This window comes from Propithecus coquereli, unplaced genomic scaffold (assembly GCF_000956105.1).
Source record: "Propithecus coquereli isolate 6110/MARCELLA unplaced genomic scaffold, Pcoq_1.0 Scaffold218, whole genome shotgun sequence".
NCBI lineage: Eukaryota > Metazoa > Chordata > Mammalia > Primates > Indriidae > Propithecus > Propithecus coquereli.
This window is the reverse complement of record NW_012146967.1, coordinates 3,232,701-3,249,898: the sequence shown is the minus strand read 5'-3', so window position 1 is coordinate 3,249,898 and position 17,198 is coordinate 3,232,701. Positions and strand designations below refer to the sequence as shown.

General features: G+C 46.8%; 1 protein-coding gene across 3 annotated transcripts in view; it reads left to right on the top strand.

The window, feature by feature from the left end:
* The window catches only part of SYN3 (synapsin III), a 407,059-nt gene that overhangs the window by 19,598 nt on the left and 370,263 nt on the right, over nt 1–17,198 (top strand). For all 3 annotated transcript variants that reach the window (XM_012644720.1, XM_012644718.1, XM_012644719.1), the window contains exon 2: nt 1,151–1,208. In XM_012644720.1, coding sequence (XP_012500174.1) covers nt 1,151–1,208 — 58 coding nt within the window. The remainder of the gene's footprint in view (nt 1–1,150; nt 1,209–17,198) is intronic.

Here is a 17,198-nt window from a genome sequence, read left to right as displayed (position 1 = left end):
GATTGTTCCTAGCCTCAAGGAACTGTGTTTTGGTTTAATGGTACACAGGCATTAATCAGTTATTAATTATCACTAATTATAGTGATAAATTATGGGTCAGGATTAGTGTGCTTATGGAGAAAAATGGACAAGTAGATGGATTTGAGAAATAATTAAAATGTAGAATCACTGGGAATCGGGAGGGAAAGAGAGGTAGCAAGGACGATGTCTGCACTTCCGCCTTGAGCAGTAGGTAGATGGGGATGCCGTTTACTGATAATGGGGAAGACAGAGGCAGGGATGTAGAAGAAAGCCTTGGAAGGAGGGACAGATGGTTGGTTGGATGGATGGATGATAGACAAAGGGATAAATGAAGACTGCTTTATTAGACAAATGGACAAAAAGAAATGGGTGGATGGATAGATCAATAATAAGTCCTTAACGGAGTATATAAGGCATAACTCAATAAAATAATATTGCATTATTTATTTATGTAGGATCCTTATTTCATTTGGTACTCAAAATAACCTTTAGAAATATGTAGCACACGCCGGGCGTGGTGACTCACGCCTGTAATCCTAGCACTCTGGGAGGCCGAGGCGGGTGGATCGTTTGAGCTCCGGAGTTCGAGACCAGCCTGAGCAAGAGCGAGACCACATCTCTACTAAAAAATAGAAAGAAATTAGCTGGACAACTAAAAATATATATAGAAAAAATTAGCCAGGCATGGTGGTGCATGCCTGTGGTCCCAGCTACTCAGGAGGCTGAGGTAGGAGGATCGCTTGAGTCCAGGAGTCGGAGGTTGCTGTGAGCTAGGGTGATGCCACAGCACTCTAGCCCGGGCAGGAGAGTGAGACTGTGTCTCAGAAAAAAAGAGAAAGAAATATGTGGCGCAATTATTAATATCATTCTTTTACAGAGAATAAAACTAAGACACAGGGAGGTCAAGTGACTTGACGGAACCAGAACTTGAGTCTCCGATCTTCCCATCCACACTCCTTCCCCTCTGTCGGGAAATAATGGGAGAGTCAGGGATCGAGGCTGGAGGAAAAAGGGAGAAAGTCCAGGATGTGTCTCAGTCCGCACCTCTGGGGTGGGGCCTTTGGGAGAAGGGAGAAAAGAGTGACCCGTCTGCATCCTTACTCAGCGGATTTCTTCCTCTCCCTCACAGGTCAAAGTATTTCCACGGAAAGAAGGTGAATGGAGAGATTGAGATTCGAGTGGAACAGGTAGGTGGGGCTGCATCTTTAGCACCGTGAACCTCACTTTTTCTACAGCCGGGGCCATTCTCATGAGCAACCTTGGTTCCTGTTTTATGTGGCAGTCATGAGCTAAGATTACCAGAAAAAGCCCAGTTTACATACCTGGGAGTCTCATTAAATTCCAGAATCATTTGGTTCAGTGGTTTTCAACAATTTTTGTTTTAGCAGGGAACCTTGCTTCAAATACCGAATAGGAGCTCATTCTGCAAAACAGATGCAAGTGGAGTTGTTCTGATGGAGTTGAAAGGAGGAACCTAAAAGTCTGTCCACTCTGTTCTGTTCCCCGTGGCCTCTGTGGCATCGCCTTGCATCCGCTGGGGCTGGGGAACATGATGGGTTTGAATCCTGGCTCTCTCATTTCCACGTGTTGGACAGGGGACTTAGTCTCTCCATGCCTCATTTTCCTCGTACCGTTATGGTTGAGATTAAATTATTTAAAATCTCAAATGAGATCAGAATTGTCAATACTAACTCTTGTTATTACCACTAATATCAATATCCAGGTCCCTCATTTTCTGTGGGAAGAAACACGGACTTGCTCAAGGCCACCGAGAGAGGCAGTGGCAGAATTAGGGCTAGAAGGAGTGGTCTCCTGGCTCCGGATGGCAGGTTCCTCCCATTCATTCAGTGAGGACCTCCCTCTCTCTGCCAAGCACTGTGCTCAGCCTTGGGAGAGCACCTTCGAGCACGGAGTCTGGAGCCAGACTCTAGGTCCCAACACTACCCCTTACTAACCTCGTGGGCTCGGCTGAGCAATAGTTAACCTCTCCCCAGCTCAGTTTCTGCACGTGTACAATTCGGACAATAATAGCATCAGCCTATGCGCATGGGGGCGCTGTGAGGATCGAACAAGTTAGTCCATGAAAAGTGCTTGGAACAACGCCTGGCACTTAGTAAATATTGCTCATTTATCATCATCTTCTTCATCACCGTCATCATCTTCATCATCATCATCATCAAAAGTAAATACTAAATAAGATAGATGAGGTCCCTGCTGTAAAATGAATTCAAAACACAATTAAAAAAAAATGGGAGGGATGTGACGGTTTTTCTCCCTGCAATTTTTGAGTTTCGTGTGTCAGAGGAACAGAAAGGCCTTCTGAGCATCAGACTGAGTTGACTTAATATAAAAACACCTACAGTTTGGATTTCAGTTTGATCCTGTGGCTTTCAAGTCAATCCAACGTCTACTCGTTTTCCTTCCGTGGCAAAGAGCAGGTTATTCTTGTGAATTTTACAAATATTAACATTTGGCAGAGGCTACTGTGGTGGCTAGTGTGGGGGACAAGGATACAGAAGCAGAGGCCCTGTCCCACAAAGCCTGTGGTCTGGGAAGGGAGGCGAGACAGGTCTTTCAGAGCTTCCGCTGTGGGAAAGGCCAGGAAGACAGGTCCGAGCTTAGCACTACAGGCGGCGGAGGTTACAGCCAACTGAGGGAGTCAGAAGTGGCTTTGAGGAGGAAGTGGTGTTGGAAATGGATCGGAGGACGGGTAGGATGTCAGCAAGGGGAGATGGAGGCGTGTAGGGTATGTGAACGGAGGCGGCGCGAGCAGAGGCAAGGAGAGACTGGAAGTGCAGGGTGTGGAATGGCAGGGGGTCCAGTTTGGCCAACTCTAAAACAGGACACGTCATCTTCCCCTGTCTCAGTGACGAATGCCACCATCTACCTTCCACCTTAGCCAGACACCTGCACAGCCTCCGGGACGCCTCCCTGTCTCTCCACGGCCGCACCCATTCCCTGCCCAGACCCTGCCAACTCCACGGCCCGTATCTCCCAGTCTGCCGTCCACTTCTCTCTCCCCACCCCCTGTACCTGGATCCTTGGCTAGACCACCACCAACTCGCTTCCAATCTTCTTAATCAACAGCCTCTCAGCTCCATTTTTTTTAACCCATCTCGAATTGATTCTTTCTAACAAAGCTAGAGTGATCTTGCTAAACAAGCCCCTTAGATCCTTTAGAGGGTTATCTTAAAATCCTTTCCTTAAGACGCTTTCTCTGAGCCTTAAGACGCTTTCTCTGAGCCTTTACCCGATCTAAATCAGATAACCTGGTTATTCCCTGTCACAGCTCCTCAACGTTTCCTTCCTCACCTTTATCTAAGTTTTTCGCCACACATTTAGGGCGGGATTATTTGCATGAGGGTTGGGACCATGGCTGTGTGGATCTCGCTCTGTTAAGTAGCACGGGGCCTGGCACAAACTGGAACTGAAGGAAATATTTGCAGAACGAATAGCTGATAGATTCCACAGATTCCAGGCTGCTTGTCGGTTTCCAAGGGTGCTAAATCACTGCTCCTTAATCTCCCCTCGAAAACCTGGGTTTTTCATAAACCATCTGCTAACTGCTCAGTTGCCAGCTGAGCCCGCCCTGCCTTATCCTATTCATGGAAACACCAAAGGCATGTTTTCATTTTCCCCTTTAATCTCGGCAGTGCCTTTGGCCCAACTTGCAGGTACAAAAATCTGTGAGCAGGAGCATCAGAGGGAATTGCCCTAAGAATAACTCATCGAGGGCTCCGGGGACTCCTAGCCAGTCTATGAGTGTTATAATCGTACTAGAAAACCTTGGCTAATTTAGAGTCATTCTGATTTCCAGCCATGCCTCTCCCTGGAAGCCAGAAGGTGAATTAGCCAGGAAACCAATTAGCAGGTCATTTGGGCATTTTTCCCTGGAAGACACACCTTTCCAAACTGGTCTTGGAGGCGGAATGACTTATCTTTGCCCATCTGTATCAATGGGCGGGTCCGGAATCTCACACGCATCCTTTAGCACTTAGGAGAAGCCTTAGGACGGAAGCCACTGTTTAGTCTGAGCTGGCCTCACATTTTGGGAGCCTGTCTCCCAACTAAAGGCCAAATTAACCAGATAATTGCACTGTCTGGGTTTTGCTGGACAGAGCAAATGAGTTAGTTGTGGTTGGCCTAGAGGAAGCCTCCGTCCCTCCTCCCCACTCTCTTCCCCCAACCCCCTGAAGCCAAAAACTGCTCGCCTCAGCTCTTACGGGGCCAGGAGTCACGGAACCCTGGGGAGGCCGGTGGGGGGGAACCGCATCGTTTTGCATTCCGTTACCCAGAACGCCCTCCTGGCTCTGCAGGGCCTCGCAGCCGTGTCCTAGCAGGGCTGGAGAGGAGCAGGCCAGGGTGGTTGGCACATCAAGCTCTCCTCTGTTTACATTTGAGGCAAAGGGTCTTTCTCTCCACAGGCACAAGTCATCCCTCTGTGGGACCAAGCAGAGGAGGGTGATGAATGGATTAATATTAAGTAGACTCAAGTTCTGAGAGATTAGTGTTCTAGGATTTGGTGGGATGGAGCCTTGGGCTCTAATTAAAAAACAAAAAGACTGGAATATTCCCATGGTCCGTCTTTCCCAGTGTTAATAGAGGTATGAACACAGAAAGAACAATGCCTTGCTCCTGCAGATGGAGAGAAAGGCATGAAAAGGTATAAATCCTGCCCTTAAGCAACTCCCAGTCCAATGAGGGAAGCTGGAGAAGCCACAGATTTACATATGGATGCCAGTGGCTCCCTCTTGGTCCCTTGTGTGACATTAGAGTTAGGACGGAGGTAGGAAGATGTGTGTGGATCCCAGGGAAGGCTGTTGGGTGGAGACATGTTCATCTTCTGCCCTTTATATATTTCTTCGACATAAAATGTCTTCTCAGGGCAAAGGTGAGATCTTTCCCTTAAAATATTTTAAATACTTCCGACTTCATATTTATATTTTTTCATACTCTCTTCAGCCTTTAATCCAGATTTCTTTCTGGGACAACTTTTCTTAGAATGAACCTTAGCTGTGTAGATATTGACCATAAGTACCATATATATTTCAAGAAACAATTTTCAACAAGACAGGGAAATGGAGGTTGGATGTTAATTCAGTTTTGTGGATTGGTAGCAGGTTGAACATCATCCTCATTAGGAAATGATTTCTTGATAGAAATACACCTTGAGAAAAAGCTATCTGATATCTTGCCAAAAGGCTCTGCCCTCGGCTTTGTTCTCCTGCTTCTTCTTAGCAGTGATTTACCAAATTCCACGTGCTGATGACTTGAAGCTGGATGGGAATATGAGAGAATATGCTGGATTAAATTCAATATGATCAAATTGAATATAATATAAGGTCCCATTTAAAAACTCAGTTGCAAAAGAGCAGGACTGGGGAGACCTAGCTTATTAAAATTACACGAGGGAAAAAAAAAACACCTAAGATTTGAATTGAGCACAGCCTAATATTTGTGGGAGGAAGTATGGTATGAAGGTTAAGATTGTGACTCCAGAGTAAGATTGACTGGAGATGGAATCTCATCTCCACCATAGTTTAACTGTGTTGACTTTCTACCTATAATATCTCTAAGCCTCAGTTTCCTCATCTGAAAAAATGAGGATAATAATTTCCATCCCATAGAGTTATTGTGTTGATTAAATCAGGTAATACAATATGCTTAGCATAGTTTCTGGCACCTATATTAGGTGCTCAGTAAACTATAGTTAAGGTTGTTACTCCCCCAAAACCTGACACCACTTCAGGCTGCATTATCAAAGCACAGCATTTAGAATGTAGGAAGGTGATGGTCCATACTCCCTCCCTACACATACACACGGTGCTAGTGAGACTGTAGTAAAAGGTCCCATTGTAGTGTCACACCGCAAGGGATAATAGCAACCTGGATGCCTTCCAAAGAGTGACTGGAGTAAGAAGAGACTAAAGCCTATGAGGGAAGAGGATCAGTTTAAGGAACTGGAGATGTTTAGCCCAGAGAAAAAGACTGATAGGTCCCAGTCTATTCTTCACAAATATCTACCGCTGGAACGAGTGTGGATGATAAAGTAATAGCTATCATATGTTGAGTCCTTACAAGATAGAACTAAATGCTTTTTTATTGTTGCACTGTTATCACCTCCAACTTACAGAAACTGAAGCTCAGAGAGAATCAGTGGCTTGCTCAAGGTTGCCCAGCTAGTAAGTGGCAGGCGTCTGTTTAGAACCCAGGCTGTCTGACTTCAGAGTCCTCCTCCTCTTATCTATTGCATTTTTAAAAAAATTCAGAATATTACAGCGGTACAAAAGCTTTGGTCACATAAATTGCCTTTGCACCACCCGAGTCAAAGCTACAAGCATGCCCATCCCCCAGACAGAGTGCACCACATCCATTAGGTGTGAATTTACCCTTCTCCCCCCTTCCACCTGCCAGATCCCATTGAATGTTAACTTCCATATGTGCATGTAAATATTGATCAATTAGTACCAATTTAATGGTGAGTACATGGGGTGTTTGTTTTTCCATTCTTAGAAGAATGGGCTCCTGCTCAATCCAGGATAATACAAGAGGTAGTTCACCATTTTTATGGCCTATTAATATTCCATGGTGTATATATACCACATTTTATTAATCTACTTATGTATTGATGGGCACTTGGGTTGTTTCCACATCTTTGCAATTGTGAGTTGTGCTGCTATCAACATTCGAGTGCAGGTGTCTTTTTTCTGCCAGTGTTGTAGATATCAAGAACAATAACCAAAATGTATTAGTTAAGGCACTTCACAGGCATAATCTTATGTCAACCGCACGAGGACCCTTTGAGATGGGTACTTGGACTGTGTCATTTGGCAGGTAAAGAAACAGGCTCAGGAACGTTAAACAACCAGCAGAAATCAGTGATAGACAAGAAATTGGAACCCAGAATTCTGTGCTCTACCCCCGCCCTACAGTGTTTCACTGGGTTAGAGTTCAGCCTAATGGTACAATCCTGCAGGAAGGTGGGTTTCAACATGGCATAGACAGAAGCCACTAGGCAGCGCTGACTCACGAGGAACGGGCCATGCCGCCTTGGTAAGTAAGGAGTCTCCTGTCCTGGAAATGCTCCGGAAGAAACCGGATGACTAATTTGAGGAATATTTCACAGGAAATTCATGCACCTAACAGGAGATAACCTTTATTAATTTTTCTTTGTGTTTTGGGGAGGTGATAAAAGTAATATATTCAAATAGTTAAAAATTAAAAAGGTACAAAATGGTATTTGGTGAAAAGTCTACCTCCAACTTTGCCCCCACCAATCTGGTTCTCTTCCTTGTAGTTAACCATTATCACTAGTTCCTCGGGTAACTTTCCAGAGCAGTTTTAGATGCAGTGAACAAATACGCATATCTGCTTTTCATAAATGATAGTGGTCAGAAAAACATGCCCCATTCCAGATATTTCAGAGTGGATTTAGTAAGGAGGATCGATTACGAATGGATCAAAAGGGGAAATCATAGTACCCAGAGCCACCACAGTTCTATGTGCACTGTCGTCACTGCCACTGCTGCTGGTGGAGCTGCCGCTCTTGTCCCTGCAGACCCAGGAGCCTGCACGCCCACTGAGGCTGCCGGAATTGCCACCACCTGCCCTACCTGCTGTTGCTGGTGGTGAAGCTTCTGTAGCTACTACAGAAGCAGAATGGTTGCTGCCTTCTCGCTAGGTTCATTCCTGCGTGAATGCCTTGCATGGGTAGAAATGAACTGGAGCCATATGGCAAAAGGATCTGGGAAGTGCATATTCTAGGCTTTCAGCTCCCACAGTGCAGGAGAGAATACGGAAGGCTGGTGGCCATAGACAGGGACCGGCACGGTGCACCCCCTTTGGCTGCTCAGCATCCACACGTGCCTTTCTGCTTATCCACACTCCTCCGCACCCTGATGTTTCACTTAATGTATCTTAGAATTTATTCCGTGAGATTACATGCAGAGCCGCCTCATTCTCGTCAATGATTGTCATAGGGATATACCATAATTTGTTTTCTGTAATTTTACTATATAAACAATGCTAAACCTATGTCATTTCTAACATTTGTTAGTACCTGTGTAGGATTCATTCCTACACATAGGAAAACTCGTTCCAAAAGTATTGCATGCAGTAAATGCTGTAACGCACCTTGAAGAATGAAGGACTTTTCCCCGCAGCTGCTGGAACTGCTACCAGAAAACAGCCCTCAGCCGTCTGCACTCTCCTGGAAGTGCCTCAGACAAGGTCTCATCTCTTTCCTGGGGCGGTGACATCCAGTGATGGGCCAGCGCAGGGTATAAAGGCCTGGCCCCTTCTCCCCAATTTGGGAGAACTCTGAATGGCCACCCGGCTTCAGAGCTCCTTGCAGAGTTGCCAGAGACCTCTGCTGAGACCACGGTGCAGCCCAGGCTCTCCCTGTGCACAGTCCTGCTTTCCTTCTTTCTTTCTTCCCCCTCTTCCAGCGATGGCAATTCCCACAGCATTCCCTAATGAACTTCCCCCAGGCTAGTATCCATCCCACAATCTGCTTCCCAGAGAACCTAACCTGCGAGAGCACATTTATGATTTTGATAGATGTGGCCAAGTTACCCTCTGTAGAGGTCATGTAGATGAGCTGTCTAAGACTCCTTTGCTCTGGACTTCCAGGACGCTACATGCCCCTGGGTTCTGGAGTCCATCCTGCACAGAATGCTCTCCTGGTTACAGCCCGGGCATGGATGCTGAACTCTGAAGTGCTCCATAGTTTGATCTTCCTATTTGACCTCCTCGTGTTTGAAATTCACCAGAGCTTGGCGTTTCTCTGCAGGGCTGAGTCCAGCAGAACTCTACCCGCTCTGATCCACTAAGCCTTGTTTTGTTAACACAATCCTGCAAGATTTATTTGTTTGGCTTGGCTTACCCTGACCTCAGACGTTCTGTTTTGCATTATTTTTAAAAGCGTGCAGGTCTCCATGGAGGCCTTTTTCTTTTCAAATCTAAGAACCAGCTGGGGGAATAAAAAAAGCAGGTGGAATACTAGGGCGCATTAGCTGAACCATAACTCATTAGAGGAGCGAGTGTTTTTCTTCTTAACCATGGCATTGATTAATGTGGGTTTATCAACTTCCTGGGTCTGCCTCCAGGCTCACCAACTTAAGATGACTAGAGAAAATGGAGAAACAATGATAATGGTGATGATAGCAAACTTTTATTGAGCATTTACTGTATGCTAGATGTCACTTTAAGGGCTTTCTGTGCAATAACTCATTTAATCCACACAGTATGCCTGTTGCTGAGGAAATTGAGGCTCAGAGAGAGTAAATAAATTGCCCAGGCATGGTCACACAGCTCGTAAGAATGTGGTGAAGCTGGGATTTGACCCCAGGTCTGACTGACTCTGGGGTCCTCGTTCTGAACCAAAGTAGAATCTATCAGAATATATGTTGGTCTTGAATTTGTCTTTATAAAGCTTTTTTGCCTTTCCCCTCTTAGCCAGAGTACATATCCTATGGTCTCCTCCTATCTCTCTTCCCTACTCTTTTGATCACTGGGTAAGTTACAAACTCGTATGAGATGTTCTCCCAGCAAAAGACTCCTCTTTCCCTGACTAACTCCAATGGCCCTTAAGTCGTCATTTGATGTTTTTGGCTTATTCATGCATAGTTCCTCTCTTAACAATCCTGTTTGTTCTTTGTTTTCTCCCAGGGGTTAATGTGGATTATTGTCTTTAAGCCTCACGATGTATCTTTAGACTACATGAATAGTGTAATAGCTCAGACTCCGGAGCCAGAACACCTGGGTTTGAATCCCGGCTCTGCCACTTCTAGAATGACCTTGAGGAAGTAATTTAACTTCTCTGAGCCTCAGTTTCCTCATATGCAAAATAATACCAATAAGTACCTGTAGAGTTGTTGTGAGATGAAAATCAATTACCACGTATGAAGCCCTCCAAACACAGCCCGGCACACAGAATGTGCTTACTAAGTGTTAGTAGCTATGTTGGCGATCACTTTCAAATCACTGGACACGTACTGTCCGAGTAGTTTCTAGGTTTCAGTGTCTTGGATCATTCAGAAATAGAAAGGATATAATTCATACTCTGAAGAAGTTTGCAGGGCGGTTGGCAAGACTAGAAATGTAAAAAGGTCATGTTTATATATATGTTTTGAGTATTTGCACATATATCCAGTCGTATTCCCTGTTGATGTTCGGCAGTCAGTTGGCACCTGGTGTAAATTTCTAACTTCTCCTTGACAGTAGACAGCACAGACCCCGGCCCTGAATAGGTCTGCAGCGAATGTTTGTCGAGAGCATTTGCGACTGAGTGGATGATGCTGGAAAGTCATAGCAGGGTAGAGCCAGAAAGGCCCCTGGGAGATCATCTAATCCAACCCCCTTGCTTAACAGCCGAGAGGTTCAGAGAGGGGAAGTGACCAGACCTAGCACACATGTCTAATTATCGCTGGAGCCCAAGGTGTGGAGAACCCAGACTCCCCATCTCTCGGGTCATTGCTTTTCATACTACATTTCTCTGTCTGCACATGCTAGCTTTTGTCTTCCCCTTTTAAGAAGCCATTAGCCCCTTCCAGTGGTTTTAATAGCAAACAAATGAATCTAATTCTCTTATCCTGAAGTCCATATTGCCCACATTTCTCTGTGAGAGGCCTTCCTCTTGGGAGGCATGTAGGATGGAGTGCTGAACCGTAGCTGATAGCCAACGGGCTCCAACCGGCGAGGCTGGGGGAATGCCGAGACCAAGGGTGAATGAGCCCCACCGATTCTAAACACGTGTTTAGGGACCGTGTTGCCTGTTGGAGGATCCTTTCGGCCCCCCTTGTCTTCTCTGCTAGAGGGGGCTCTGGCATCCTGGTTTGGCTGTACCACTCAGCACCGCCACCGACAAGGAGAAGGAAGGAGGGGTGAGACTCTTGCACTGGGAAAGCCCAGCCCACAGCTCCTTCGCCTTCGCCACTGTGTTTGGTGACTCACCTTTCCTTACTGCCAGCCCATTTCATCCACACCTGCCCTGCCCCTGTTAGTGCCATAGCGGCTCCAGTGGAAATTAAGTGGACATTCTGAAGGAGAACTCAACAAGCCCTTTAACCTCTTGAGGGATGTGCAATAAAAAACAAACAGAACCTGTCTTATCTCAACTGGCGTCTTCATTCAAGAAACACTCACTGAGTTCCCACTCTGTACTTGGTCCTAACGACAGAGCCCTCTATCTCAAAGAGCTCTTTGGTGGAAAGATAGACATTGAAGGCGGTGACCGTAATACGTGGCGATGAGGGCTGTCATGGAGATCTGTCTAGCCTTGGGACGTTCTCACGAAAGGCTTCACAGAGAAGCTGATTCTTAACTGTGGTTTGGGAAAGAGAATTGGGGGAGTGTCAATGGGCTGATATGACATCAGGCTCTTTCTAGCTAAAGAGCATGTTTTAAATCTCTGCTTGTCACATTCAGGGCAAACGACCAGGGTCTAGGGTGCAGAGAAGGGGCGGTAGGAGCTGGAAAAGAAGGTGGAGGGCAGTCTATTCCGGGTGGGCTGTTAGTGCAAGGTGTGCAACCACAACTGTTCCCCAGAGGCAGCGGGGACACACGTACTGGACTGTTTAAGCCGTGGAGCGCCGTGACCGTGGTTCATTTCAGGACGCAGAGGCTCGTCGTGGTTTTAGAGGATGGGCTGGGTGGGAATGCTGGCATCAGATGGGAGGTGGGAAAACTCAGCTCTGGCTTTGGTGCAAGGACGCCTGGTCCCTGAACGTGAGGCCCGGGTAGGAGGCGCAGGGAAAGGGCTGCATAACTGCTAGGTGAACGCACGTGCACCCTAGCCACCGTGCTCCTTGGCCATGTTCGTTCTCATACCTGTAGTTTGTGTCTGAGACCAGGAGAGAAGAGATGACCTATTTTCCTGCAGACTGAGAGGCTGAAGTGAGACAGCATGACGGGTTTGAGCTGGCATCGCTTGAAAGCAGGCCGCCGCCGGCTCCTCTCATTCACCTCAGTCCAGCCTCCTGCCTGACCCACTTCCCACCGCACAGTTCAACTCGGCCCAATCTGCCTAATCTCTGGCCTTGTGATTCCTTTGTCTGCTCGTGGTCTCTCTTCCTACCCACTGCTGCCCTGTGCCCACCACCTCTCCAGCTTCGCCTTTGGCTTCTGCTCGGCCACACTTTACGTTTTCTGCCAGCTCTGCCGTCGTCCCCACCACTTGGGGTCTGGCCCGCTCCCCGATGGGAGGGGCCCTGCTGGGCTCACCTCAGCCCTGCCAAAGGCCCCTGCCCGGATGTGCCCCCACACTGGGCTTGAGCCCTTGCATTTCAGTAGGAATCAAGGGTTATTAATTAACCCAGGGTGGAACCTATTATGAAACATCCCAGAAAACTGGAACGAACCGAAGGGACTTCTGAACTCACAGCAGGGAAAAAATGCCTTTTAATTGACTTGGATGACTTCACCGCAAAAATCTGTCTGGCTGTTATGCTAAACTGGAAACTAATCTATTAGATTGTCTAAGGAATCTCCCAGCCCACCCTAAGCAGAGTCTCCCTAGGAGGGGCGTAGGGTGGACACATAAACAGGACTTGGGCACTGAAATCGCTTCCCTTGGATCATACCCAGTCTGGGCACATTTTCTAGTCCCTTGGGAAAGAGAGGGAGACTGATATCCCAGAACGAGCTTATGTGCCCCACGATGGCTATCCGTAACATCCCATAGGATGTTAGCCGTTGTCAGGCACTACTTACTTCAGAACAGAATTCAGCCTAAGCTGGACCTGTCTCAGACTCCTTGTCGCTGGGAGTTTTAAAGGGTGACATGAGAAAGCTTCCACTAATGGTGTGTCATACAGATGACTGCTGTGCAGCCTGAGCTCTGAAGGGATTAATGATAACAGCCCGTGTCTCATCACATGCTTACTAAGTGCCAGGCACACGCTAAGCACTTCGTGTGGATTAGTTTATTTAATCCTCATCATGGCCCTGTGATGAGCAGGACTGTATGTTCCCCACTCTCTGGATGGTTCTAAGGTTCACTCAAGGCCACGCAGCTTACAAGTGGCAGAGCTAGAATTCAGAGTCGGTTTAACTCCAGAGTCTGTGTTTGTAGTTTTTAACCTTGATGCTGTCTTACTTGGGAAGGTGTCTCCTGGAGAAATAAAATCCAGGGAGGACTTGGTGACTTTATTCTCATTAACTTAGGGTGGGACCTATTACGAAACATCTCAGAAAACTGGAATGAACTCACAGCAGGGAGAAATGTCTTTAATTAAAAGGCATTTCTGTTGACTTAAAGGGCTGGTTTGTGCATTAGACCTGTTCTGTGGGACTCGAGCTCTGCATGCAAGGCCCTCTGAGAGCTGGCCCCTGCCTACCTGTCCCACCTCACCTGTTCCCACAGTCCACCTTAGACTTCAGTCTCACCAAAGCCCCTCCCATCTTGTATTCACACCTTTGCTCCTATTCATGCCTTTGCTCATGCAAGTCTCCCCTCCTGGGACGTATTTTGCCATACATTCTCCAGCATTTAGCTCAAGTGTTATTTCAGTGCTGCTTCCTTCTGATCAGCCCTTCTGTTCTGGTAGAACAAGGTGCCCCCGTGTCCTCACAGCCCCTCATGCACACGTCTGTCCTTACGCTTACTGGGTTACTCTGAGATTACTGGTTCACTCGCCTGCCACTCCCTCTAGACTCTGGGCTCATTAGGAACAGGGACAGTATCTTTATTCATCCCACAAATATTCTTTGAGTGCCTACTGTGTGCTAGATGCTAGGGCTACAGTGTTGATTAAAGGCAGATGTGATCTCTACCTGATGGTGCTTAAAGTCTAATGGAGGGGACAGATATGATATTCTCTCTCTCTTTCTCACGCACACACATACACATATACCCCATAATTAAAAACCATTAAGAGCTGTGAAAGTAGGATACACATTATGGTGGCCTATGGTGGGAGGCTGGCAGGTGCTCCAGTTACCCAGATACACAACCTGTGTTCCATAAACGTTTCTCAAACTTGTCTGAAAGAAGGAAAAATGAAAGAAAGTACAGCGAAGAGTTTTGATCTACTATGAGAATTTAGACCCACCCAAATATCCTCTTGCATGGTAAATGATTCAGATAAAGCTGTAGTCTGACAGGAAAGATATAGGTAACGCATTGATACATTACAGTACAGGTAAAGCGATGCTTGACATTAGCATTTACGTAACGTGCAAGCCACCATCTAAGCAGTTTATCAGTATAAATTCACTTACTTTTCACTGCGACCCCCACAAAGTAAATATTGGTGGAACTGAGACTCAGAGAGGTTGAGTGTCCTACCAGAGGCCACACAGCTGGCAGGTGGCAGAGCTGAGATGTGGCCTCAGATGCTCTGGAGTGCCTCACATGGACCCCTGTGCCGACCACCTGTCTAGCTCATCTGCAGAGCTGGGCTCACCGAGGCACGGTCCTTGCTCCAGTTGCGCTGCTGGTTCCAGTGGAGTCAAACGACCACCGCCCTTGCCTCCCTCTTGCCAAGTCTGGCTTTGGGAGTTCTGAGGGGAAGAACTTGGCCATGATAAGAGGGCTGCACCTGATGGGAAACCTGGGGGCAACAAGAGCTGCATTTTGGGAGCTCCGAGTATATGTTAAAGGAAAGAAGGAAAATTAACTATCCAAGGCCAGTTATATGCGCTCCATCGCTCTAATGCTTTTTACAGATCACTATGTCTTGTCCCTCAGCAACTCCTGAAGTATGAGTCTTATTGTTATCCAGATGAGGAAATTGAGGCTTGGAAAGGTAAAATAGGTAATGGCTTGTTAGCGGCAGAATTATGACCACAACCCGTGTCTACCTGTTTTCCCCTACCTCACCTGGTGTGCAGTCGGACCTGAAAAATAACTTGTTTCTCACTGCCCAAAGCAGATTTTCAGATTGATTTTCTCAGAGACCGCAGACAGTCCCTATGGGTTTTCTGACCTCCCTTTATCTGTGTTTCTGGAACCTTCCTTTCCTCCCTAAGCAACAATGCAGAGGTTCCTCTTGTGAGCTTATGGGTGGGTTGTCAGTCTGTTTAAAATGGATCTGAGTCAGTGCCCTTCCACCCAGCCCACCTCAGGGCTGCCTTCTGTCCAGACAGGGAGGAGACGGCAGCCCCTCCCACCTGGGGGCTGCCAGGAAAAGCAAGGGGAAGCAGAGGGGCTGAACCTCCCCTCGCTGGGCCAGCCAAGGGCCAGAAACCCCAAACTTTGCATTCATTGGACAGAACCAGATTTGGATTGTTCGTCTTAATTTGCTTATTCTTGTATAGTCGCTTTGGTCTCTCGCTGGCTCCCTTGGCTCTCTGTGGTCCAGGCTCCTCGATGTCTATGGGCTAAAGGCCAAAGTCTTCAGGCAGCGCTGAGGCCCTTCCTAACCTGGCACCAGCCTAGTTTTCTCACCACCTCTGTTTTCCTCTCGCCGCTTAGTGGTCCCCATGAGAGACATTGAAAGAACCAAATAATTTATTTAGATAGTTTCTCGTTTATGGTGGATTTCCATCAAGTTCTGCATCTTGGTGTCCAAAAATATTATTTCTATATAGTGAATATCCATCCATCTGACCATTCATTCATTTGATCACCTGTCCATCCATTCATCCATCCATGTCCTTATCTCTTTGTTCCTCTCTCTAGAGCCTCTCTCCCCAGCCCCGTTTTGTGGTCTCTGATCAGTTCAGAACTAGGTTTTCTTATTTCTAAACACCTTTATGAAATTTAGTATTTCATAATGCTAATAATGGAGATAATAATAATGACGCTTATATATTAAGCACTTGAGAGAGGTGTGTGTGTATGTGTATATATATAGAGAGAGAGAGAAAGAGAGAGAGATGCCAGATACTCTGCCAAGATTTTACTGTTAATATATATAACCCAATTTTATCTTCACAGTGACTTTGTGAGTTATCTGTCACTATTACAAATAAAGAAACTAAGGTTCAGAGAGGTCCAGCAATGCAGCTTCTATTGGCAGAGCCAGGATTGGAACTCCTGTCTGTCTGGCTCCCATGCTGCCCACGCTCTATAAAACGCTCCATTCCCCTGACTCCCGCCCCCAACTCAGCCCTCATCCTGGGGTACTCATCTGCAGTCCCCACCGCCCTTCTCCTGTGTGGCTTCTGGTTTCTTTTCATTCTCACTTTAACTGCCCTTTGCTTATATTTAATGGGAAATTACGTTAAGATTCTGAAAGTGAAAGGCTCACTCTCACTGGTTCTTATAAGTACTCTATAGGTTTTCATTGACTGCATCAGTAGAAAGAAGACATATTTTGAGCCAGTCTGGAGTGACGGGCAGGGCTGTGCCCCAGGATCCTGGCTCTGCCTCTGCTTACCTGTGGGACTCTGGGCAAAGTGACTCGACGTTCTGAGCCGCGGTTTCTTTACTCACAAAATGGAGCTGGTAATCGCATTGTTTCCACACTTAGCACATTGTAAGAATCTGGTCAGTTTCAGTTGAACCTGAGGGGACTCTGGACCTAAGCTGACTCCTGTGTGAACGGAGGAATTGGCAAGTTCGGGACGTGCACTACCCCCCAGACCTCCCGGCCATGGTGGACACCACTGCTCAGTGGGGCGCACTTCCCTGCCGGGCTGAGGGGCAGACTCATTATCTTTCCCCACACAGCACCCGGGGCTGGCAGCGAGATGAAACCCACTGGATGACCTGAAAGGAACTTTCAGTTCTCACATGCTTTGGGTTTGATACAAGCCTACTTAAAAAGGATGGTAAATTATGGATAAGGTGGTTGGATCATGGACAGATGAGCTCAGCTGGTAAATATATGATGGGAATGAAACTAAAACCACTGACAACAAAACTCTGAATTCTGTTCTGGTGATCTGTAACCTGGAGGGTCTACAACTGTTTTCCAACTGTACTCCTTAGAGCCCTGGCGTTCCACAAAGGTACCTGGGGTTGAAAGGGTTGAAAACTGTTGAGCATCCTTAGAAGGGGGAGGGAGGGAGATATATATATATATACAGAGAGAGAAAGAGAGAGAGAGAGATAGACACAGAGAGAGAGATGCTAGAAGGAGTGAGATAGGCTCAGCCTAATATTTTTCTTCTGTATTAGTAGCTAACAAGCAGCGGTGATTTTGCCTCCCAGGGGACATTTGGCAATGTCTGCAGACAATTTTGGTTGCCACAACAGGGGATGCTCCTGACATCTGTGGGCAGAGGCCAGG